At 61.1% G+C, this 25627-nt stretch overlaps 2 protein-coding genes across 3 annotated transcripts in view; one reads left to right on the forward strand and one right to left on the reverse strand.

Moving 5' to 3' along the window:
- Positions 1–25627, forward strand: part of LOC135317799 (tubulin alpha-1C chain-like) — an 887270-nt gene that overhangs the window by 170206 nt on the left and 691437 nt on the right. The window lies entirely within an intron of this gene.
- On the reverse strand, positions 1299–3422 carry LOC135317785 (acrosin-like). The gene is made up of 3 exons (XM_064474209.1): positions 2972–3422; positions 2544–2689; positions 1299–2078 (listed from the first exon to the last, which is right to left on the reverse strand). The coding sequence occupies exons 1-3, from the start codon at positions 3225–3227 to the stop codon at positions 1731–1733; spliced, it is 750 nt and encodes a 249-aa protein (XP_064330279.1). The 5' UTR covers positions 3228–3422; the 3' UTR covers positions 1299–1730.

A 25627-nucleotide genomic window follows, 5' to 3' on the forward strand; every position in this document is an offset into this window, starting at 1 on the left:
GTGGCCTACATCTACATGCAGCCCAGCTCTAGGGGACACAGAGGTGGCTCAACCCCCTGCGGCTCTTCCCGAGTGACCTCCCCAGGGTGGCAGGCTGAAGCGTGGAGCACTTTGGCAGAAGGTGCCTTTGCTGCCTGCATACCTCTCGGAGAGCCGGGGGGGTGAGACGGCCACCTGGAGGATGCTCTGCTGAATGTGGCTGGGTTAAAGAGCCCAACCTTCGGGTCGGGCTCCCTCCAAAGTGACTCAGAGAAGCAAGAAATTCTGCCAGCTCTCCCGTGGGACAATCTCCTTTGGGAAGGCCTGACAGTGCTCCTCGTGCTTGCTCCGGCGGAGCATCTCACCAAAGTGTCAATTTTGGTGGTAAACAAGCTACTTAAGGAGCGAATCCCACCCCCTTTACCTGGCAGGAGGCGCCACAGCTTCCTGAAGCAGAGCCAGAGACTCTGCCATAAGAGCCCTTTTTTGCCAAGGAACGCACGCTGTGGAGCCCTCCCGCCCCGGGGCCTGTGGGCACCCATCTCTTTTCCCCCAGCCCTTTCAGCACTCCCTCATTTTCCTGCTTAACCTCCTGCAGCCAGGACACCATGCGGGCACAGTGCTTTTCCACCTGCAAAACAACCGGCGTATCACCCTCGTCCCTCTCGATGCCTCTCGCTCTCTGCGCCTCATTTTCACCGGAGGCAGGCTCCAAAGTTCACAATGTCCAAGAACTGCTCCCACACAAAAGGTGCCAGCACTGAAAGCTATTGCTGGGCCTCAGCAGCCCTTGGCAGCCCTTTCACAGCCGCACCAGCAGTGGGGCTCTGCGCCTGCCTAGCCTCCCAAAACTCCAAGCGTTCTCTCCCTCTCTGGCTCTCATTTTCACCAGAGACCATGGGTGTGTGCACGTGCACGGACGGCCACACCGCGTGGGCTCCAGCACAGGGCTCAAGCATCCATCCCCAACGGGATCCAGCATCCAGCCCCGAGGCGGAACCACAGCCCAGGAAGGGGAAACATAAAGAGCAGCCCTCTGCTCTAGCCCCCGCAGGCACTGGGCTTGCGGGCTCCCAAGAGCAATGGGGTCTCCCTCTTGCTCAGAGCGCAGCTGCGGCACGCGGGGGGACAGCAGGAGGAAGGGGTGGGGGCAGGGGGCAGGCAGGCAGTGACCCACGTGCTTCAGCTGCACCCTTGGAGCGGCTGCGTGCAGCGGCGCCGCGTTCAGGGCTTGGCAGGTCGGGTGGCTCCAGCCTCCACGCGACAGGGCCTTTGCCCTCGGAGGGCAAACCTGCGAGCGGCTGGAGAAGCTGGCAGGGAGCAGCCGGGGCCGTGCCAGGACATTGCGTTTTGCACACCGGGCAAACGAATGCGCTTTTTGGGATAACAATCCCACGGTGGCGCTGAGCACCCTCCTCTCAGACCAGGCACGCTTTCGGCCCTTTTGAGTGAGTTTCTGAGCCCCTTTGTGCCCTACGCGGCTGCCTGCAGCCTCCCTTTGCAGGTGCCGGCCATGGAAGCCCTTGCCTTGCGCAGGAGACTGAATTGGACCGAAGCGTGCTTGTCTGTGAAAACTGGCAACTTTATTTCCAGAACTAAGTCACCTTCAGCGTTTGCGGGCACTCGAGGAGCACGGGCAGGACAGAGCAGGCCTTAGACACGGAGGCGGCCGTTGCAGCAGCAGGCGTTGCCCCAGGGGGAAATGGTCGTGGTACACCGCAGCCTGCGCTGCGTGCTCTTCATGCTGCTGCTCAAGCCCTTTTTCCCCTCAGGACCTGCAGGAGCTCCTGCAGCACATTAAAGAATTCCACCAGCTTCTGGCGTGGAAACGGGCAGGGCGTAAACCTGCCCGGTTGCGTTGGTGTTGGCCTCGGCCTCTGAAAGGGGGTTGAGGTGAAGCCTGGCCGTGGCGCTGGAGTAGCCGTTACTGCTGGGCGCAGGCCCATCTGCACCGAGATCCAGTCGTAAAAGTGCTGAGTGGAGGTGTAGACTCCGGGCTGTTTTGCTCTGGCACAGCCTTTCCCCCAGCTCGTCACTCCGACAAGCCAGAAGTAGTCCGCGTTGTTGTCTTTGCAGACGAGAGGACCACCGCTGTCACCCTGCAGCGGAGGATTAAGAGCGGCTTAGGGTGGTGTTGGGTGGCCTCTGCCAGCACTGTGGCTGTCTCCTCCTGTCTCTCAGCACCTGCCGGAGCTGTATTCAGCGCAGAGCACGGCTCTGCTGAGGCGCTGGAGCCTAGAGAAGCTTTTCTAGGAAGGGGCGATGGGCCTGCAAGGCAGGGCTCTCATCTCATCTCTCCACTCTGATGCTGGGTATGTGGCAGGCGGCTGTTGCAGGACCGGGATCTGCCAAGAGCATTGGCTGGGCTTTCTGGGCAGAGTCGCAGGCCTCCGGGACAAGGGGGGCACTGGGCAGGGACGTGCAGCTGGGGAAGGGGAGGTGAGCGCCAGCCCCAAGAGCGGTGGGAGGGTGACCTGGCAAGCAACGCGCACGCCAGGGTACGCCTGGGCGGTGGTGCCAGGGCTGCCTGTGCTGCTGGGGCTTGACTTGTAGCACGCTCCCACCTGGCAGGTGTCGATGCCACCCTGCGCATAGCCGGCACACAAGTTGTGGCTGTGGATGGCCCCTCTATACCACCAGCTGCTGTTGCAGAGGTTGACGTCAATGAGGTGGACCTTGGCCTCCTGCAGGACATCAGTCGAGCCTCCAGCTGTGAGCACAGAAAGGAATTAAGACCCAGCAGCTGGCTGCCAGTTCTCCCCCCCTCTCGGGGTGAACCCCTTCCCTAGGGCTTGGCTTTGCATCCTGAGAGGCATCGTACCGCTGCGTCCCTTCGGTCTTGCTTTGGGTAAAGGGTCAGGCCCGCCTCTCTCTAGGCGTACGTCCCCACAGCCTGACTCCGGCTTTCGCCTCTGCTGCCCGGAAGCCCAAGCCCAGTCTCCCCAGCGTGCCAAGCCTGCCCTCAGGACACGAGTACTCGTTGGGAACTCACATCTTGCAGTCGTGGAACCCCAACCACTGATGTAGCAGGCTGTCATCTCTGACACTCTCAGCGAGGCGTCAGGCACGCAGGCAAGCTGTATGTAGGAGCTGCACTGGACAGGCTGGTCCAATTCCAGCAACGCAATGTCGTTCCTCTCCGAGATACTAGTGTAGTGTTCGTGAGCCAGGAGCCGCTTAATATTGCGCACTTGGGCCTCGGGGCCCAGCTGAGTCAACCGAGTGGCCCCGATCACCACGCGCCACATGGTGATGTGCCTGGAAGGCAGATGGAGAGAGAGGTGAGGGGAGCAGAGCCACGTGCTGCAGCAGTCCAGCAGCTCCCTGCCTTCTGCTTGCCCGGGGAGAGCGGGAAGCAGCGCTACGGAGGGTGCGACTGCCCTAGCACGCCTTAGGCTGCAGGAACGTCGAGCTGGAGGCTGCTAGGAAGCAGCGGCACGAGCCCAGCCTTGTCCTGAGCAGCGTCTCAGGAGGGCTCTGCAGTGCCCAGGCACTGGGCGTACTGCAAGGAAGCGGGATGGGAGTAGCACGTGGTGCTGCGGATGTGGTACCTGCCGGTGGTGTGGGGCTGTCCCCGTTGCCTGGTCCTCCTTACCTAGCCTTGATGAAGCAGTGGGCTGCTGTGAGGACCCACTGTGGGCTGATGAGGGACCCTCCGCATATATGCCCCGTGCCTGTTTTCCCAGGATCCTGGATGCTGACGATCCAGGGCCAGGCCCCTGGCTGGGCATCTGTGCCGCCCACGACGCGCAACGTGCCGTAGTGAGAAGCCATGGGCCGGAGCCCGCAGGTCCCTCTGTAACCAGAAACTCCTTACTGTCGTGCTGGCTGGCTGGCTGGCTGCTGTTGAGGCTGAATGTCAGCCGTCTTCCCTCCCCACAAGGCGCTGCATGGCCAGCAGGGCCAGGGAACGCCGTGGGGCGTGAGTCCGTCCGCCCCAGTTCCCGTTGTAGCCCTGTAGGCGAGTTGTGCCAGCAGCCTGGGTGCCGGCGAGGAAAGGAGGCTCCCACATAGGGCTCGGGAAGCTGTGGGGCGGTCACAGAGGACAAGCGGGCACCCTCCGGTGAACGCCCTAAGGGGTGCCCCAGCTCCCTCCCCGAGCCTCGGGCCACTTACCCACAGTTGTCCCATGTGCCGTACACAGGCCAGCACGCGGCCAGCAGGACCAGGACGGCCAGCAAAGTCATTGCCGACAGCGTCACGTGGCAGCTGCAAGACCGGAGGGCTCGTCGCCACCAGTGCAGCAGGCGACGTAGTGCCCGCAGTGCTCGCGCTGCCTGCGGAGCCCTCGGCCCTGGGGCTGATGTCACAGAGTCGCTGGTTCCGGGCACTGGGCGTGGTGGGCTCTCGGGGAGGCGGGGGGAGTCATGGCGGGTTCAGAGCAGGAGGGGATGCAGAACCTGGGATCGGACACCCCCGACAGGGCCCCGTGGAACGCTCTGCTTGCAGGGTGAGGGTGTGCAGGCCCCCCCGTGGCAGGCAGCAGCGCCTGGCTCCGAGCACTGCCTGCTAAAAGCTAGCAGGAAAAACCCACTGGGGCTCTGTGCCTGCCCAGCCTCCCAAACACCCGAACGCTCTCTCCGCCTCTGCGCCTCATTTTCACCGGAGGCAGGCTCCAAAGTTCACAATGTCCAAGAACTGCTCCCACACAAAAGGTGCCAGCACTGAAAGCTATTGCTGGGCCTCAGCAGCCCTTGGCAGCCCTTTCACAGCTGCACCAGCAGTGGGGCTCTGCGCCTGCCTAGCCTCCCAAAACTCCAAGCGTTCTCTCCCTCTCTGGCTCTCATTTTCACCAGAGACCATGGGTGTGTGCACCGGCTACAAGATTGCTAGGATGAGACCCGTGGGAGCAACCAGCAACCAACTGGAACGGGGTTGCTCTCTTGCTCAGAGCGCAGTGTTTTCCTTGACGCCGAAGAAAGTAGTTGCCATTTTGAGATGCATCCCAACAAAACCTCTGAAACTGTACCGGTGTGTATTGGGAACGGATGTGCTTGGGTGAGAACCCTTTGTGAGGGTATATTTCTCAGCAATGTTACTGCAGATATAAGCAATCACTCAAATAGCTGTATCCGTGATTTTGCCAAAATTCTGGCATGCGCTTTAACTATTCAGCTCCTGTCAGGTCTCAGCATTTACTACAGTCTAACTGGACATGGTACCAAGATTTGTTCCCTACACCCATTGGAACAAACCTTACGTTGGTAAGAAAGCAATTGCAGCATGGTCATCTCTACTGATTCACAGAATCACAGAATCCCAGGTTGGAAGGGACCTCAGGGATCATCTAGTCCAACCTTTCTAGGAAGAGCGCAGTCTAGATAAGACAGCCCAGCACCCTGCCCAGACAACTCTTGAAGGTGCCCAACGAGGCCGAGTCAGCCACTTCCCTGGGGAGGTTACTCCAATGGTGACTGTCCTCACTGTGAAACACTTCCCTCTCGTGTCCAATCGGCATCTCCCCAAGAGCAACTTGTGTCCATCCCCCTTGCCCTCTCCATGGGACTCCGTGTGAAAAGGGAGTCTCCGTCTTCTTTGTTGCTACCCCTTAAGTACTGGTACGTGGTGATGAGATCCCCTCTGAGCCTCCTTTTCTCAAGGCTGAACAAACCCAGCTCTCCCAGCCTATCCTTGTATGGCAGCTGCCCAGTCCTGTGATCATCCTGGTGGCCCTTCTCTGGGCCCCTTCCAGCCTGGCCACATCCTTTTTGTACAGCGAGGACCAGAACTGCACACAGTGCTCCAGGTGTGGCCTGACCAGCGCTGAGCAGAGCGGGATAATGACTTCTTTCTCTCTGCTGGCGATGCCCTTTTTGATGCAGCCCAGCATCCCGTTGGCCTTCTTGGCCGCAGCAGCCACTGTTCCCTCATGTTGAGGCTCCCGTCCACCAGGACCCCCAGGGCCCTTTCCACAGAGCTGCCCTCCAGCCAGGTGGATCCCAGTCTGTGCTGCACTCCCGGATTATGTTTTCCCAGGTGCATGATCTTACACTCCTCCTTGTTGAACTTCATAAGGTTCCTGCTGGCCCACTCTTCCAGCCTACCCAGACCTCCCTGCAGAGCAGCTCTCCCTTCTGGAGCGTCTACTTCCCCACTCAACTTGGTGTCATCCGCAAACTTCATCAGGCTACACTGGATCCCGTTATCCAGATCACTCAGGAAGATATTGAATAACATTGGGCCCAATATCGATCCCTGGGGGGCCCCACTAGTGGCAGGTCACCACTTGGAAAAGGAGCTATTTACCACCACCCTTTGGGTGCGGCCTGTCAGCCAGGTCCCCACCCACTGCACAGACCCCTTGTCTGGGCCTTAACGCTTTAATTTCTCCAGGAGGAGACTGGGGGGGACCGTATCAAACGCCTTGGAGAAGTCCAGGCAGACAATGTCCACCGCCTGCCCCATGTCAACCAGGCAAGTCACTCTGTCATAGAAGGCCACCAGGTTTGTCAAGCACGATCTGCCTTTAGCGAACCCATGTTAACTTTTCCCAGTCAACGTGCTTCATTTGACTTGTGACGGCCCCCAGGAGGATTCATTCCATAACTTTCCCAGGGATTGAAGTAAGGCTGATGGGCCTATAGTAGCCTGGACCCTCCCGCGAGCCTTTCTTGTAGATAGGGGTAACATTTGCCTTCCTCCAGTCCTCTGGGACATCCCCCGTTCTCCACGACTTCTCAAAGATTACGGAGAGTGGCCTTGCGATGGTGTCAGCCAGCTCTCTCAACACCCTTGGGTGGATGGGTCAGGGCCCATGGATTTGTAGGGGTCAAGCTCCTGTAGTAATGCATGTACTAACTATTCCTTCACTGTTGGTGGGTCGGTGTTTGGATCAACTGGCAATTTTGTTCCCAAAGCCTGGGACGCGGCAGTGCTGGTAAAGACAGAGGTGAAGAAATTGTTGAGGACCTCTGCCTTTTCTGCCTCATTGGTGATTGACTCTCCTTTGCCATTTAAGAGTGGGCCTATGTTTTCCTTCTTTTCCTGCTTATGGTTGACACCCCTGAAGAAACCTTTCTTGTTATTTTTCACATCTACAGCCAGTTTCAATTCGAGCTGGGCTTTTGCTTTTCTAACTGCATCTCTGCACACTCTGGCAATGCTCTTGTAGCTCTCGACGGATAGTCCTCCACTTCTCCATCTCTGCTGTGCTTCCCTTTTGGATTTGAGAAGACCCAGGAGGTCATGGTTGAGCCAAGGGGGCCTCTTGCTCCGCTGACTTCCCTTTCCTTTGTAGGGGATAAACAGGTTTTGTGCTTCCAATAGAAAGTTCTTGAAGAATTCCCAGCTCTCGCTAGCTCCTTTGTATTCCATGGAAGCCTCCCACCGAATCCCTCCCAGCTGAGCCCTGAGTGCACTGAGGTTTGCTCTTCTAAGGGTTCTAAGATCCAGAACCCTTGTCTTAGAGCTGACCTTCAGCACGCTCAGCAGGACCCCGAACTCCACAATATTGTGGTCCCTGCAGCCAAGGCTCTCACTAACCGAGATACTACAGAGCAGGTTTTCTCGGTTTGTGAATAACAAGACCAGCAGTACCTCATTCCTGGTTGGCACATCTAACATTTGTATGCGTGTTTCGTGGAGGAGCTGGTGGTGGTGCCCCTGTGCAGGGGCTGAAGAGGAAGGAGCTGCCTGTGTCCTCTGGAGGTTTCGCTGGGGTCTGGAGCTCTACAGAAGCAGGAGAGGGGCCACGGGCAGCGGCTCCTGCCGACACAGCGAGGGCAGCCGCTCGTGCAGGATGTGTGTTTCTTAACACACAAGGCTGCTGCCCCACGGGCACTGCTGTTACTGAGCACGTGTCCCAGAGACCCACGTGGACCCACCTCACACGTCCCCTTCATGCTCCACATCGAGCCTTTGCCCTCCACATCTCCAAGAGCCCCTCCTCGCTGGTGCAGATGAGCTCAGCAGAGCTCCTCTCCTCCTCGTTGGCTCCTCGGTCACTTGGAGGAGGATGTTCTCATCGACGCTCTGAGGGGCCTCCTGGACTGCTTGTTGCCCCGCTGTGCTGCCCCTCCAGCAGGGCTCTCTGAAGCCCCCCATGAGGACCCGGTTCCTGTGGACATGGGGCTGCTCCAACCTGTCTGTCGATGGCCTCACCCGCTTGTTCTCCCTGCTCAGGCAGCCTGTGGCCGGCACCCTCTACAACGTCACCCTTCCCTGTCTGCTCGTTCATCCTCGCCCAGGATCGCTCACTTGGCTCAGCCAGCGTTCAGCGCCCCACCGAAGGACAGGGAGGCTGTGACTGAGGACACGATTTGCTCTATCAACCTACTACGGTTGCAGCAGTTGAGCCTCTCAACGTCCTGTTGTGGCCTCGTTGTCCACCATGAGTGCGCCAGGCTCGAATGGGTGTTCAGGATGGAGTTGTAGGGCAACACCACGGCTGTGGAGGCCTGCAGGACTCGGCAGATGGAAAACTCCAGCCTGGACATCTTGCTGTCCTTGAGGCAGAGGGCCTCCATGAGCAGGGAGGTAAAGCTGGAGCTGGTGCCGCCCCCCCAAAGCTGTGGAAGACCAGGAATCCCTGCAGCTTCGTGCACTGGTCAGTCTGGAAGAAGGGGAGAGAAAACAAGACAGGTCCATCAGTAATTCTGAATTTAAGCTGCTACCAAGTTGCCCAGGAAGGAAAATATTCACCCCAGGGTCTCAGGCCTTTGGGGACTCTTGTCTCGGGGACGCAGGCAGGGGCAGGCACCTGCCCGAGTGCCCCAGCTCTGCTTCCAGCCACGGCGCCCTGTGCATTGGCATGACCTGCCCTCAGGGAAAGGGGCCGCTTCCCGCAGGGACTGGGGGACAGTCGGCTCCTTCCTGCTCCAGGAGCTGCCCCTTGCAGTGCCTGTGCCCAGCACAACCCAAGGGGTCTGCTGTGGGGAAACGGAACCCACGGAGGGAGATGCACTCATGCTGCGGGGGCAAAGATGGGGGCTCAGGCTCGGCTGGGGGCAGCCCCCCCCACTAACGCTGCTTGGAGCCTTTCAGCCCGCCACTGCCCCAGAGCTGAGAGCTGGGCTTCCCCAGGGTTCCCAGGTTCCCCAGTCCCCTCCAGCCAAGGCCTGCACCGGGACAGCGACAACTTCAGTCCCTTCACTGCAGGGATGCCCATCACCCCCTCCCAGTTCCAGTGCACCCCCAGTCCCCACAGAAAGAGGAATCCCCCTTTTCTCTGCCAGCCCTTGCACCACCCCACACAGTCCCAGCACCGCCATCACCCCCTGCTTGGGAAGAGTTTCCCCCATTGCAGACACTGCTGCTCGTGCCCAGGGCGCTGTGAGAGCGGCGGCTGCCCCTGCCATCGCTCCACACCGCCGTGAACCGCTCCCACCCGTGCTCCCATCGAGGGGCGCTCCCTTTCCGAAGGAGAGGGCGGCAGTAGGGTCCCACTGGCACCCCCCACTCCCTGCTCTGGGCAGGTTCCCCTCGCAGCTCAGGGAGACTCCAGGGCACCCAGGGGGGCTGTGGGAGCCTGGCCCACACAGTGTACCCCAGAGGGGCAGGGAGCCTGGAGGGGAGACAGTCGGCGGTGGGAGCACGCAGCCTGCAAGCCCTGGCTAGGGGGCTGTCGTGGTTTAGCGGCAGCTCAGCCCCACACAGTCGCTCGCTCACTCCCCCACCGGTAGATGGGGGAGAGAATCAGAAGGGTAACGCTCGTGGGTTGGGATAAGAACAGTTTAATAATTAAAATTAAAAGAAAACAACAGTAGAAATGCAATGTAAAGGAGAACAACGAGAGGCGCAAAGCCCCGGGGTGGGGGGGGGGGGGAGAGGGGGAAAGAACCGCCGGAACAAACTGCCCGCGCCGCAGCCGCTCGCCGCCCGCCGACCCGACGCCGCGCCGCCTCCGCGCTGGCGCTGCAACTGCCCCCCCCTCAATATATTGGTCATGGTGTCACATGGTATGGAATGAACCTGCCATTGGCCAGTCGGGGTCAGCCGTCCCCACCATGGCCCTGCCCCTCCCAGCCCCCCCCGCCACGCGGCAGAGCGCGGGAAGCTGGAAAGGTAGCCAACCCCCACAGTGAGGAGAATTAACCCCTTCTCAGCCAAAACCAGCACATGAGCTCATCTGCACCAGCGAGGAGGGGCTCTTGGAGATGTGGAGGGCAAAGGCTCGATGTGGAGCATGAAGGGGACGTGTGAGGTGGGTCCATGTGGGTCTCTGGGACGCGTGCTCAGCAACGGCAGTGCCCGTGGGGCAGCAGCCTTGTGTGTTTCTTGGAGGAGCTGCTGGTGGTGCCCCCGTGCAGGGGCTGAAGAGGAAGGAGCTGCCTGTGTCCTCTGGAGGTTTCGCTGGGGGCTGGAGCTCTACAGAAGCAGGAGAGGGGCCACGGGCAGCGGCTCCTGCCGACACAGCGAGGGCAGCCGCTCGTGCAGGATGGTGGAAACGGCCTCCTGCCTCCCCACTGGGCAAGAGCCAGGTCTGAGGCAGAGCGGTCGTGGGGCACACAGGCAGAAGGGAAAGCAGCAGCATCACCTCCTTCTGAACCGTCAGCTGATGTTGATTGACAAGGTCACACACTTGTCCTACCATCACAGATTTCCTTCTAATCTTTCGAGTTTTATTTCAAAAGTACCGGGACCTCCCCGGGTGGCTCCCAAAGGCGTCCATGTCTGCCAGCTTCAGTGGTAGGACCCAGTTCAGGATGTCCCTCTAGAGCAGGACTAGGATGAAGATGGCGATCTCCAGGAAGGCAAGGAACAGAAAAAGTGTCCTGTGGGACAGGAGAGGGGTCAGGCAGAGCCGGGGCAAATTTGTCTCAGCTCTTTCCAACCACCCAGCGTGAACGCCACCGTGGGACCTTTCCCCATGCTGGGCGCAACACTGCCCCTGCTCAGGACTGGAGTGAGGGGCCCAGGCATCTCTCTCGGCTCTAATGAACGTCTCCCTCGTGGGCCCCCAAATCCCTCCCTGTGTGCCCCCCCACTAGGAAGAGAACAAATACTGCAACGTTCCATCCCAGGCAAGTTCCCGAGATGCATAACGCCCTTGGCCCACTGGCACGAGCATCCCACTGCCCATGGAAGAGCCCCGGCACCCCAAGCCCCCAGGGCAACTCACCGCAGCCAAGAGGTGATCTGATGCCTCCTTGACACCCGCCGCTCCTCCTACAGGCCAAGGCACACAGAGAGATGTGTTAGGGTGTGCGAGGCGGCCGAGGCTTGGGGGCTCAGATCCCCTCCCTTGTCCTCCTTAAGATGAGTGCTCCCCCGTGCCCTGGGCACTGTGCAGACCCTTCCCTCCCCAAGGCCCACAGCGGGGTTGTCTGTCCTACCAGCCGCACAGCCACCATCTCCTGCATCAGCGACTCCCCTGTGCCCTCTGCCTGTGCTGTCTTCCTCCTGCTACAGACACCGTGGGGTTCAGGGCTGTGAGAAGAGACCTCGGCCGGCATGGTGACCCCCCCCGGGTGGCCGCTAGGGTGCTGCCCAGCCTCTGCTGGGGCTGGCACCGGGCACCCTAGCAAGCCCTTACTGCATGGACCCACCTCCCCACCCTGTCCCACCCCAGGCCTTATGGGCATGGAGGAGAGCCTGGGAGCTGCCCAGAGTTGTGCAGAGCTGCTTCCAGAAGTCCTGAGTTGCTCAGAGGGTTTTTGAGGCGCTCAGGAGAAGACAAAGGGATCTCCAGAGCAGGCGGGAGGAGCGGACAGGAGCCAGAAAGATGTCTGCAGTGGCAGACACCTGCCCAAAGCTGCTCAGCACCCTCCACCCCGCTGCCCCAGGTTTCACTCAGGGCCCCGTTGCCACTCACAAAGCTGTTGGGTCTCGGAGGCATTCCCATCTCTCCTGGAGGTGCTGGAGCTTGTTCCTGAGCAGCTGGACAAGCAGAGGATGTGGTGAGGAGTCTGTGCCATGCCCACTCTGAGGGGCCTTCCCCCCACAAGCATGTGACCCCCCCGTCCCTCCTGTCCTCAGTACCTTAATGACCTCAACCTGCTCCTTAACAGCTGTAACCAGTTCTGCGCACTGACGCCACTGCAAAGCAAGCGGGACACACTGCAGGGAGCCATGGTGTGAAAGGGCACCCCCAGTCAGTCCCCAGGGCACTGGGAGGTGAGGGCAGGGCCAGGGCGTGCTGGGAGGGAAGAGGGAACAGGAACGTCTGTCTCCAGGAGGGGCAGGGGGTGGAGGAGGCCCCCCATGACACCAGCTGGGGCCCGGTGCCAGAGTATCCAGCAACCCCCTCCAGCCCATGCCTGGCAGGCCGTTACACGTGGCTTCCCCTGACACACAAGGGAGGGTCACTCATCCCACCCCCTTCCCAAAGCCATGCTGCTGTGCCTGCCGACCCACATCAGGCTCCCCTCTGCAGCACAGCCACAGCCAGGAGCCTGGGGGACGTCCAGAGGCCCAAGCCCTCCATCACGGATGCCCTATCCCGGAGTAAATCTCCTCCCCAGCCACACCACTGACTGTGGCTGCTGGGCTGCGTGGACCCAGCACTGGCACCCCGTTCCCTGACCCTTTCAGCACACGCCTCCTTTTCCCCTCTACCTTCTGCGCCACTTGCAGGCTCGCGGCTGCTTCCATCATTGCCACATGGACGTGGGCCTGCAGGAGAGGAGGGGAAGAGGAGCTGCCATCAGGGCACCCGGGCACTGCCACGAGTGCACTGCCCTTGGCATTATCCCCTCCCAGACCCCCTCGGGCTCTGCCTTTGCCCTCGCGTCCCCTTTCCTTCCCCGGCCCTGCAGGCGCGAGGGGCAGGCAGAGGGAGGGACCCCCAGGCCCAGCTCTGGGCACGCTCCACATCTGGACATGGTCCCGAGCAGGTGGCTCTCGCTGACCCTGCTTCAGCAGGGCCATTGGACAAGGCCAGATGATCTCCAGAGGCCCCTTCCAGCCTCAACCAGCCTGTGATTCTGTGAGCTGACCTTCATCTGGGCCACCAGCCCCTCCAGCCGCTGCAGCTCCTGGCAGTTGTTCTCGAAACACTGCGCCACAGCACGGTTCTGGAAGAGGAGCCGGACACAGGCACTCAGCCCCTGGCACAGCCACAGGAGCCACAGCTGGGGCCAGGGCAGAGGAGGGGACACTGACCTTCTGGCTGAGCTCCTGCATGGTTTCCTGCAGCTCCTGCTGCTTCTTCCCCTGCGTGGGGAAAGGAAGGGTCAGGGGCTCAGCGCTCACAGCTGCAGCCCCTGGGGACAAGGGCAGCACTGCACACCTACCAGGCACTGCAGCAGCTCCTTGTGCCTTTTGGTCTCGGCAGAACAGCGCACCAGGCGCTCCCGGAGCTTGCGGAGCTCTTCCTTAGCCACTTCGGTCTGCATGGCTGCACCTGCGCGTCGGGAGGCAGCAGGGTGTGAGGGGCAGAGCCACGTGCCCTATCGGCAGGGACAGTGGCAGGGATGCTGCCCTACCCAGACACACAATCGTACACGGACACGCGGGTGCGCTTAGAGGAATGCACCCCCCGCACAGCTGAGCACAGCCACGCCACCCTGCTCACCTGTAGCTGTGCCCAGCACCGTGGGTGCTGCCACAGGTGCAGTCGTACGCGCGTGGGCACAGCCACGCACGACCTTGTGCTCCTCAAGCACAGGAGTACCCACGCTCTCTCACGCACCGGGCACGGCCACACACATGCACAGTCGGGGCTGCCGAGGGCTGGCATGGGAGCCTCCCCCAGAGAGGGGCACCGTCGGCCGTCTGCACACTCACACCTGCACCCCCCACCCCAAGCAGCGGTCCTGTGCACGCGTGCGCACTAGTTCTGTGCCCGGCTCGGCCTGCGCCAGCTGTGTGCTGAGCACGTGGCAGGAGGTGGTGGAGGGCATCAGGGACCGCTGAGGAGAGAAGGAGCTTCCCCTGGCCTGCTTTGCTGGGTGCCCGTGGGCCCCTCCTGCTGGCAGGGCTGCCCTGCCCTGGGGCCTCTGCGACACCTCCAGTGTCACCGTCCTGCCCTGCGAGGTCTCAACACACCTGCCCCGGCACCCCTTTCCTTTGGCTTCCCACGCACCCCAGCAGCACAGGCGTCCTCCTCGCCTGCCCTGCTACGGACCAGGCTTGCTGCCTTCCCCCATTGCTCACAGCCGCTGGGTGTGGGGACCACGGGGATGCTCTGCCCTCACCCTCCACTCCTGCGTCGGGAGCCTTCCACTGCACGGCAGACACAGGACAGCACCTTGGCGAGGACCCTCCAAACTCCTGCCCAGCAGCACTGAGCTTCTGCTCCAGATGCTCCTCAGCCCCCGGGAGCAGCCCTCTTTATACCCGCTCGGGCAGCCGTGTCACAGGCGCACGGTGACACTGATGGCCACAGCTGCCCACTGTGACACGGCCGTCACCTCCCTGGGGCTGGCACCAGGACTGACGTGGGGCCCAGCCTTCCCAGTTACCGGGGAAACAGGGCACCACTCTCAGCACCCACTTATCGCTGGCAGAGCAGGCGCTCTGGGGCCTGACTGAGGCGCCAGCAGAGATTCTGTGCAGAGCTGCTCACAACTTGCAAGCAGCGAGGAGCAACTGCAGCTTATTAGGTGAGGAGCGGCTCCTGGTGTTCAAGCGCTGTGGCTTCAAACCCTGCACGAGCGGCTGCCCTCGCTGTGTCGGCAGGAGCCGCTGCCCATGGCCCCTCTCCTGCTTCTGTACAGCTCCAGCCCCCAGCACAACTTCCAGTAGGACGCAGGCAGCTCCTTCCTCTTCAGCGCCCACCCAGGAACACCACCACCAGCTCCTCCACGAAACACGCAAGGCTGCTGCCCCACGGGCACTGCCGCTGCTGAGCACGTGTCCCAGAGACCCACACGGACCCACCTCGTGCTGGCCGCTCCAGACCCATGCTCACTGCGAACACGCAGCACTTCCCTCTCCCTTTCCCAGGTCCCTTTCTGTGATCTTTTCCTGTGCTACCAACCCTGTTCTGATGGAAAATACCAACCCCCGGCATGGCCCTCCTGCATTTTGGGGGCAAGAAATCACTCCTCCCAACATCCTCCTCTCTTTTTTGGTGGTGGAGTCAGAATCAACCTAGAATGACTCACAAAGAGACCGGAGATGGAAAGAGCAAAGGGGACCCTCCCATTGACCTTTACATACAGAGTGATTAGAAGTAAGACACATAATAATGTGCGAGCTAATAAAAGCACAACTGGATGAAGCACTAGATTCAAAGTTCCTGTTGCTCTCGGTGACCACCAAGTAAGGTATCCCACCCATGATGTTCTCCATCCTTTTTCACTCTTTCCGGAACATGGTGCATTTCTTTTGCATCATCATAATGAACTGTAATCGGGCTTCTTTGTCCACTGTCTTGAACTTGTTTCAGCTTTAGTGGGGCACTAAAGGAAGCTTCTGGCCAACGGAACCTGGTCCTGATGGGTGACTTCCACTACGCAGACATCTGCTGGAAGAACAAGACAGCAGCTCGCATGTCATCCACCAAATTTCTGGAATGGATAGAGGGCTGTTTCCTGATACAAATGTTAGATGTGCCAACCAGGAATGAGGTACTGCTGGTCTTGTTATTCACAAACCGAGAAAACCTGCTCTGTAGGATCTCGGTTAGTGAGAGCCTTGGCTGCAGGGACCACAATATTGTGGAGTTCGGGGTCCTGCTGAGCGTGCTGAAGGTCAGCTCTAAGACAAGGGTTCTGGATCTTAGAACCCTTAGAAGAGCAAACCTCAGTGCACTCAGGGCTCAGCTGGGAGGGATTCGGTGGGAGGCTTCCATGGAATACAAAGGAGCTAGCGAGAGCTGGGAATTCTTCAAGAACTTTCTATTGGAAGCACAAAACCTGTTTATCCCCTACAAAGGAAAGGGAAGTCAGCGGAGCAAGAGGCCCCCTTGGCTCAACCATGACCTCCTGGGTCTTCTCAAATCCAAAAGGGAAGCACACCAGAGATGGAGAAGTGGAGGATTATCCGTCGAGAGCTACAAGAGCATTGCCAGAGTGTGCAGAGATGCAGTTAGAAAAGCAAAAGCCCAGCTCGAATTGAAACTGGCTGTAGATGTGAAAAATAACAAGAAAGGTTTCTTCAGGGGTGTCAACCATAAGCAGGAAAAGAAGGAAAACATACGACGAGACAAGATGACCTCCAGCGGTCCCTTCAAACTGCTGAGCCCCAGTGACGTGCAGAAAGTAGACTCCACAATCTGTAGGATTGCAAAGCAGGTATGTTTATTCAGCGCTGGGCAGCACGGGGGGTAGTCCCACCCAAGTCGTGCACGCCCCCGTGATAGTTTGTCTTGCATTTATACAGTAAAGCATTACATATACCTAAGATTTCCCAATACGCCTATACATATGCATGACATTTCCTCACTTCGTATTAAAATTAGCCAAAAAAAGTTATTGCCGTAGATCTTTCCCAACTGCGCTTGCGCAGTGCCTCCTCGTGGTGGTCGTCGGGGCACGTAAAGATGAAGGCTGACGGCTCCTCTTCATCACCGCTAGTAACCTTTTGGTTTTGCGCAGACTCAGTCACCTCTTGACACTTGTCCAAACTGCAAAGTAGGTTTTAGCTGGTTCTTGAGACAGTTTTCTATCCTTATCAGGAATTGCTCCTTCGCTGGTGGATTCCAGGCCTCCTTGCTAATTATTTTACACAGCGGCTAGAAAAGCGTTCCGCAACAATTACCTTTCAGCTGGATAAGCATTCAGCGATGGAACAGTTAACCTTTGGTATTGCATCTTAAAAGCCCCTTCCCCCTATCACCAGCCTGCGCAGCTCTGGGACGTGGGCAGAGGAGAGGACACCAGCCTTACTGCTGAGCATCTGCGGGGCATCGTGCGTGCCCTGATGGTTCTCCTCCTGCATGCGGAAAGGAGAGCAGGGGCTCAGGGTCTGCAGAAACACCTCTTGGTCACCTGCAAGCGCTCCTCTCAGCCAGGAGCAGCCACCAGGCACCCGGGCACTCTCACGAGTGCACTCCCCTCCGCATTATGGCCCACACAGCTCCCCTCGGGCACTGCCTTCTCCCTCGTGCCCCCTCTCTTCTCCGGCCTCGCAGGCACCGGCCGGGGGGCGCCAGGCAGGGGCACCCTCAGGCCTAACTCTGCACACGGCCCACATCTGACCACCCTCTGCACCCAACACCCCCAGCGAGCACCACCTACCCACCCCTGCTCAACCACCCTCCTATAGGGTGCAGCAGCCAATCAGCGCCCTCCGGCCTTCTGCTCTACCAACGAGCAAGCAGCTCCTGCTGCAAGGGGCGTGGCCGCTCACACACCCATCATGGCTCCTCACAGCCGGCCCCGCCCCGTCGGCAGTGCTCCCGGGCCCCGAAGCGGCGGCAGTCACACCGGCTTCGCCCCCTCCTGGCTGCCCTCCCCCACGCCCCCCTCTGCTGCATTTGAGCCCTGCTCAGGCTCCTTTGCACGCCTTTCTGCCTTTGCTCGCTGGCGGGAGAGCAAACCTCTGCTACAGCACCGCTCTCGGGCCGAAACGGGAACCATCTCCAGCAGGAACCACTGGAAGGAGCAAACCGGCCTTGCCGGTGCTCGGTGCAACCGGCTGGATTTAGTTTTCCCTGTGAATTGTCCCCAGCTGCCTTGCTATGTTCTTCTGTGGTGTCACCACTCCCGGGTGGGGAGGCAACAAGTCCCCACCCTCAGCCTCCCCCCTGTTTGGTGGGAACAGCTCCCCACCATCGCCCTCCGCCCAGACTGTGGCAGGCAGAATAACTCCCTCCCATTGCCCAAATCCCTCGAAAATGCCCCCCAGCCATGCCGTACCCCAAGTAGGCTGACTTGCCCAGCATCATGAGTGTGGGGCCTGGCCAGGGACCGGGCCAGGGGGGTTCTGGAGGAAGCAGGACCTTGAGGGGACTAGGTACCTGGGGTACCTGAAAGGAGTGGGCTTTCTGGGGGCAACTGGCGGGATCGGGAGGGTCTGGGTAGGGGGAACTGCGGGGGCTGGGGGTGTCTGGAGAGAACTGAGATGATGGGGTGCCTGCCGAGAAGTGAAGGCAATGGAGGGTGTGCAGGGGGGACCTGAGGAGAAGGAGGGAGGGACCGTGAGAGGAACTGAAGGGATTCGATGTGTCTGAAGAGGGGAGCTGAGGGGCCAGGGTCTGCGGGGGGGAACTGACGGGTGTGGGCTTTGACTGAAGCCTAGAGCATTACTAGGGGGAAGATGTGGATCTTCACGTCCCCCTTAGCGTGGGTCCCATGCGTACACCCCCTGGCAACAATAATCAGGGTGACACGGGAATGGCCACGCAGCTCCGCCCCGGTTGCGTCACAGGCATCCCACAAAGCCCGGCAAGTTGGTGCTCTCTGAGTGTGGCCTACATCTACATGCAGCCCAGCTCTAGGGGACACCGAGGGGGCTCAACCCCCTGCGGCTCTTCCCGAGTGACCTCCCCAGGGTGGCAGGCTGAAGCGTGGAGCACTTTGGCAGAAGGTGCCTTTGCTGCCTGCATACCTCTCGGAGAGCCGGGGGGGTGAGACGGCCACCTGGAGGATGCTCTGCTGAATGTGGCTGGGTTAAAGAGCCCAACCTTTGGGTCGGGCTCTCTCCAAAGTGACTCAGAGAAGCAAGAAATTCTGCCAGCTCTCCCGTGGGACAATCTCCTTTGGGAAGGCCTGACAGTGCTCCTCGTGCTTGCTCCGGCGGAGCATCTCACCAAAGTGTCAATTTTGGTGGTAAACAAGCTACTTAAGGAGCGAATCCCACCCCCTTTACCTGGCAGGAGGCGCCACAGCTTCCTGAAGCAGAGCCAGAGACTCTGCCATAAGAGCGCTTTTTTGCCAAGGAACGCACGCTGTGGAGCCCTCCTGCCCCGGGGCCTGTGGGCACCCATCTCTTTTCCCCCAGCCCTTTCAGCACTCCCTCATTTTCCTGCTTAACCTCCTGCAGCCAGGACACCATGTGGGCACAGTGCTTTTCCACCTGCAAAACAACCGGCGTATCACCCTCGTCCCTCTCGATGCCTCTCGCTCTCTGCGCCTCATTTTCACCGGAGGCAGGCTCCAAAGTTCACAATGTCCAAGAACTGCTCCCACACAAAAGGTGCCAGCACTGAAAGCTATTGCTGGGCCTCAGCAGCCCTTGGCAGCCCTTTCACAGCCGCACCAGCAGTGGGGCTCTGCGCCTGCCTAGCCTCCCAAAACTCCAAGCGTTCTCTCCCTCTCTGGCTCTCATTTTCACCAGAGACCATGGGTGTGTGCACGTGCACGGACGGCCACACCGCGTGGGCTCCAGCACAGGGCTCAAGCATCCATCCCCAACGGGATCCAGCATCCAGCCCCGAGGCGGAACCACAGCCCAGGAAGGGGAAACATAAAGAGCAGCCCTCTGCTCTAGCCCCCGCAGGCACTGGGCTTGCGGGCTCCCAAGAGCAATGGGGTCTCCCTCTTGCTCAGAGCGCAGCTGCGGCACGCGGGGGGACAGCAGGAGGAAGGGGTGGGGGCAGGGGGCAGGCAGGCAGTGACCCACGTGCTTCAGCTGCACCCTTGGAGCGGCTGCGTGCAGCGGCGCCGCGTTCAGGGCTTGGCAGGTCGGGTGGCTCCAGCCTCCACGCGACAGGGCCTTTGCCCTCGGAGGGCAAACCTGCGAGCGGCTGGAGAAGCTGGCAGGGAGCAGCCGGGGCCGTGCCGGGCGGTGGCTGTGGGGTCAGCAGGGGCGGGGCCCTGTGGACAGGGCCAGCGGCTACGAGATTGCTAGAACGAGACCCGTGGGAGCGACCGGCAACGGGGCCATGGGGAGCGCACCGCTGGGGATGGGGACGAGGAGCCACAGGGCTGTGGGACCACCAGCGATGAGAGCCTGGGCAGGCGGGGAGACCAAGGTCATGGGGACTTTGGGGAGGGAGAAGGACACAGGGTTGGGTGCTGTGGCGTGGGATGGGCCGCGTGGGGTCCATAGGGGCTGTAAGGTGAGAGGGCAGGTGAGTACCTGCAGGGTTGTGGGGAGCTGTGGGGAGGAAGGCAGTGGAGCATGCGGGGGCCATGGGGCTGGCCTGCGAGGAAATGTGTCCCCAGTTCCTGGTGCCTCAGTACTCTCAGACTCACTTACAGGGGCTGGCCAGGACATTGCTAAAGGGTTGCCAGCCTCCAATGGTGGAGAATAAAATCTACCGTGGCCTGAGAAGACGGTGGTTCCGCCTGGTTCTACAGTGGCATCAATACCGTGCGGGGACGGAGGGCAGGAGGGAGGGCAGCTGAGGCTGGCACGCAGGGACCCAGCTTGCGGCAGGCGGCGGGGTGGCACCCAGTGCCTAGCAGCTGAGACTGGCCCTGGCCTTGAGGGTATGCAGGGACTGGCATGCGGGGCAAGACCCTCTCCGCGCGCCCCAACAAACACACCCCAGTACATGGAGGCTCAGGTAGAAAAGGCTTTATTGAGGGTGGGGGGCTGTCAGAAGGGCAGCGGCCCGTCCATGACCCTGGGGAAGATCTTTCCCAGTGCAATTGCCTGGTCGATGTTGGTCTCACACAGCACATGCAACAGCAGGCGGTGGAAGAGCTCGGGGTCGTACCAGGAGGCGTAGAGGACAACAGCAGCCAGAGCAAAGCCGACAGCCAGCTGCAGGCTGACCAAGAGCAGGATGAGCGTCCTGTGGGGCAGAAGAGGGATGGGAGGCAGGGCAGGCTGGATGCGTCCCAACCAGATCCTGCCTATGGGATGCAGGGTGTGTTCTGGGAGCCCCACAGCCTGCTTCCCCCGCCATTTCTCATTGCTCCCCCGGGCAGGGTGGTGCACGAGACGCCGCAAGCCCAGGAAAGAGCCCTGGCTCAGGGAAAAGCAACGCTGAGCACTTCCCAGCTGCAAAGCCCACAGCCAGCCAGCTGCTCCCCAGCTTGTGAGCCCTGCTGGCTGGAGCAGGGGTCCGGCCCATGCCAGCCGCTGCCCGGGAGCGGGCCCCACGGCACCCACTGGGGACACTCACTGCAGCCAATAAATGAAGCCGCGTCTCCTCGCCAGCATGTCCCTCTCCTGCAGGTCAACACAGAGCAAGGACACTTGTCGCGCCCTGCAGCGCAGCCGGGACAGCTGGAGTTGCTCGGTGCCACTGGCCTCTGCCTCATGCAGGAGCAGAGCCCGTGCGTGGCTGTGACCTCCATGGACCCCGGTTCCCAGGGAGACCCCGCTGGCCAGGGCAGGGGCTGGCACGGGCATCCCCCTTTCCAGCTGTGCTTCCACCAGCTCCGGCAGTGTAGTCCCCGGCACCTCTGCCTCCTTCTTCCTCTGCTGCTGGCTGCAGGCAACAGGGCATGGTTGGACGAGTTACAGACCTCCAGGGCCATGCATTGGGTCCCCTTCCAACCATACAGCACCCCAGGCAGGCAGGGAATGGGCTCCCCTGTCACACCGTGTGCTGCACATACCCCCCACACCATTGCCTGGCTCCAGCACTGGCAGCCCCATCGCTCTGGGTGCTGCAGAGACCGCCCTAGACACCTGTGTGGGGCGAGGGGCCCAACTCACCACATCTCCTCCTCCTCCAGTGCCTCTTCAAGACTTTTTATTTGCTGACGCAGCACCTGGGAGAAGGAAGGGTCTGAGTCCCGGAGTCCGCTGCCACCCTTCTCCAGCCCTCCCACCCCGGGGCCTGTGGCACCCATCTCTTTTCCCCCAGCCCATTCAGCGCTACCTCAGTCCCCTGGTTAAACTCCTGCAGCCAGGACACCATGTGGGCAGAGTGCTTTTCCACCTGCAAAACCACCGGCGTATCACCCTCGTCCCTCTCCAGCCCCAGGGCCATGCCCACTTGCTGCCCCACTGCCCCAGGGCACTGGGAGACTGGGCAAATCACAGGGCCACGCATAGCGAAGGGATGGACACCCCCAGCTCCTGGGGAAAATGTCCTCCCCAGTCACGCTTCTGCCCGCAGCCGCTGGCCCAGCGCAGCGAGGTGACCCTCCTTGAGCAGCGGGGCTGGACGAGACAAGATGACCTCCAGCGGCCCCTTCGAACCGCTGAGCCCCAGCCTGCGCAGCTCTGGGACGTGGGCAGAGGAGAGGACACCAGCCTTACTGCTGAGCATCTGCAGGGCATCGTGCGTGCCCTGATGGTTCTCCTCCTGCATGCGGAAAGGAGAGCAGGGGCTCAGGGTCTGCAGAAACACCTCTTGGTCACCTGCAAGCGCTCCTCTCAGCCAGGAGCAGCCACCAGGCACCCGGGCACTCTCACGAGTGCACTCCCCTCCGCATTATGGCCCACACAGCTCCCCTCGGGCACTGCCTTCTCCCTCGTGCCCCCTCTCTTCTCCGGCCTCGCAGGCACCGGCCGGGGGGCGCCAGGCAGGGGCACCCTCAGGCCTAACTCTGCACACGGCCCACATCTGACCACCCTCTGCACCCAACACCCCCAGCGAGCACCACCTACCCACCCCTGCTCAACCACCCTCCTATAGGGTGCAGCAGCCAATCAGCGCCCTCCGGCCTTCTGCTCTACCAACGAGCAAGCAGCTCCTGCTGCAAGGGGCGGGGTCGGTTGCGAGCGCCCTGTGCTGCGTGGCCGCTCACACACCCATCATGGCTCCTCACAGCCGGCCCCGCCCCGTCGGCAGTGCTCCCGGGCCCCGAAGCGGCGGCAGTCACACCGGCCTCGCCCCCTCCTGGCTGCCCTCCCCCACGCCCCCCTCTGCTGCATTTGAGCCCTGCTCAGGCTCCTTTGCACGCCTTTCTGCCTTTGCTCGCTGGCGGGAGAGCAAACCTCTGCTACAGCACCGCTCTCGGGCCGAAACGGGAACCATCTCCAGCAGGAACCACTGGAAGGAGCAAACCGGCCTTGCCGGTGCTCGGTGCAACCGGCTGGATTTAGTTTTCCCTGTGAATTGTCCCCAGCTGCCTTGCTATGTTCTTCTGTGGTGTCACCACTCCCGGGTGGGGAGGCAACAAGTCCCCACCCTCAGCCTCCCCCCTGTTTGGTGGGAACAGCTCCCCACCATCGCCCTCCGCCCAGACTGTGGCAGGCAGAATAACTCCCTCCCATTGCCCAAATCCCTCGAAAATGCCCCCCAGCCACGCCTGACCCCAAGTAGGCTGACTTGCCCAGCATCATGAGTGTGGGGCCTGGCCAGGGACCGGGCCAGGGGGGTTCTGGAGGAAGCAGGACCTTGAGGGGACTAGGTACCTGGGGTACCTGAAAGGAGCGGGCTTTCTGGGGGCAACTGGCGGGATCGGGAGGGTCTGGGTAGGGGGAGCTGCGGGGGCTGGGGGTGTCTGGAGAGAACTGAGATGATGGGGTGCCTGCCGAGAAGTGAAGGCAATGGAGGGTGTGCAGGGGGGACCTGAGGAGAAGGAGGGAGGGACCGTGAGAGGAACTGAAGGGATTCGATGTGTCTGAAGAGGGGAGCTGAGGGGTCAGGGTCTGCGGGGGGGAACTGACGGGTGTGGGCTTTGACTGAAGCCTAGAGCATTACTAGGGGGAAGATGTGGATCTTCACGTCCCCCTTAGCGTGGGTCCCACGCGTACACCCCCTGGCAACAATAATCAGGGTGACACGGGAATGGCCACGCAGCTCCGCCCCGGTTGCGTCACAGGCATCCCACAAAGCCCGGCAAGTTGGTGCTCTCTGAGTGTGGCCTACATCTACACGCAGCCCAGCTCTAGGGGACACCGAGGGGGCTCAACCCCCTGCGGCTCTTCCCGAGTGACCTCCCCAGGGTGGCAGGCTGAAGCGTGGAGCACTTTGGCAGAAGGTGCCTTTGCTGCCTGCATACCTCTCGGAGAGCCGGGGGGGTGAGACGGCCACCTGGAGGATGCTCTGCTGAATGTGGCTGGGTTAAAGAGCCCAACCTTTGGGTCGGGCTCTCTCCAAAGTGACTCAGAGAAGCAAGAAATTCTGCCAGCTCTCCCGTGGGACAATCTCCTTTGGGAAGGCCTGACAGTGCTCCTCGTGCTTGCTCCGGCGGAGCATCTCACCAAAGTGTCAATTTTGGTGGTAAACAAGCTACTTAAGGAGCGAATCCCACCCCCTTTACCTGGCAGGAGGCGCCACAGCTTCCTGAAGCAGAGCCAGAGACTCTGCCATAAGAGCGCTTTTTTGCCAAGGAACGCACGCTGTGGAGCCCTCCCGCCCCGGGGCCTGTGGGCACCCATCTCTTTTCCCCCAGCCCTTTCAGCACTCCCTCATTTTCCTGCTTAACCTCCTGCAGCCAGGACACCATGTGGGCACAGTGCTTTTCCACCTGCAAAACAACCGGCGTATCACCCTCGTCCCTCTCGATGCCTCTCGCTCTCTGCGCCTCATTTTCACCGGAGGCAGGCTCCAAAGTTCACAATGTCCAAGAACTGCTCCCACACAAAAGGTGCCAGCACTGAAAGCTATTGCTGGGCCTCAGCAGCCCTTGGCAGCCCTTTCACAGCCGCACCAGCAGTGGGGCTCTGCGCCTGCCTAGCCTCCCAAAACTCCAAGCGTTCTCTCCCTCTCTGGCTCTCATTTTCACCAGAGACCATGGGTGTGTGCACGTGCACGGACGGCCACACCGCGTGGGCTCCAGCACAGGGCTCAAGCATCCATCCCCAACGGGATCCAGCATCCAGCCCCGAGGCGGAACCACAGCCCAGGAAGGGGAAACATAAAGAGCAGCCCTCTGCTCTAGCCCCCGCAGGCACTGGGCTTGCGGGCTCCCAAGAGCAATGGGGTCTCCCTCTTGCTCAGAGCGCAGCTGCGGCACGCGGGGGGACAGCAGGAGGAAGGGGTGGGGGCAGGGGGCAGGCAGGCAGTGACCCACGTGCTTCAGCTGCACCCTTGGAGCGGCTGCGTGCAGCGGCGCCGCGTTCAGGGCTTGGCAGGTCGGGTGGCTCCAGCCTCCACGCGACAGGGCCTTTGCCCTCGGAGGGCAAACCTGCGAGCGGCTGGAGAAGCTGGCAGGGAGCAGCCGGGGCCGTGCCGGGCGGTGGCTGTGGGGTCAGCAGGGGCGGGGCCCTGGGGACAGGGCCAGCGGCTACGAGATTGCTAGAACGAGACCCGTGGGAGCGACCGGCAACGGGGCCATGGGGAGCGCACTGCTGGGGATGGGGACGAGGAGCCACAGGGCTGTGGGACCACCAGCGATGAGAGCCTGGGCAGGCGGGGAGACCAAGGTCATGGGGACTTTGGGGAGGGAGAAGGACACAGGGTTGGGTGCTGTGGCGTGGGATGGGCCGCGTGGGGTCCATAGGGGCTGTAAGGTGAGAGGGCAGGTGAGTACCTGCAGGGTTGTGGGGAGCTGTGGGGAGGAAGGCAGTGGAGCATGCGGGGGCCATGGGGCTGGCCTGCGAGGAAATGTGTCCCCAGTTCCTGGTGCCTCAGTACTCTCAGACTCACTTACAGGGGCTGGCCAGGACATTGCTAAAGGGTTGCCAGCCTCCAATGGTGGAGAATAAAATCTACCGTGGCCTGAGAAGACGGTGGTTCCGCCTGGTTCTACAGTGGCATCAATACCGTGCGGGGACGGAGGGCAGGAGGGAGGGCAGCTGAGGCTGGCACGCAGGGACCCAGCTTGCGGCAGGCGGCGGGGTGGCACCCAGTGCCTAGCAGCTGAGACTGGCCCTGGCCTCGAGGGTATGCAGGGACTGGCATGCGGGGCAAGACCCTCTCCGCGCGCCCCAACAAACACACCCCAGTACATGGAGGCTCAGGTAGAAAAGGCTTTATTGAGGGTGGGGGGCTGTCAGAAGGGCAGCGGCCCGTCCATGACCCTGGGGAAGATCTTTCCCATGCAATTGCCTGGTCGATGTTGGTCTCACACAGCACATGCAACAG

Source organism: Phalacrocorax carbo, chromosome 27, assembly GCF_963921805.1.
Source record: "Phalacrocorax carbo chromosome 27, bPhaCar2.1, whole genome shotgun sequence".
NCBI classification, from domain to species: domain Eukaryota; kingdom Metazoa; phylum Chordata; class Aves; order Suliformes; family Phalacrocoracidae; genus Phalacrocorax; species Phalacrocorax carbo.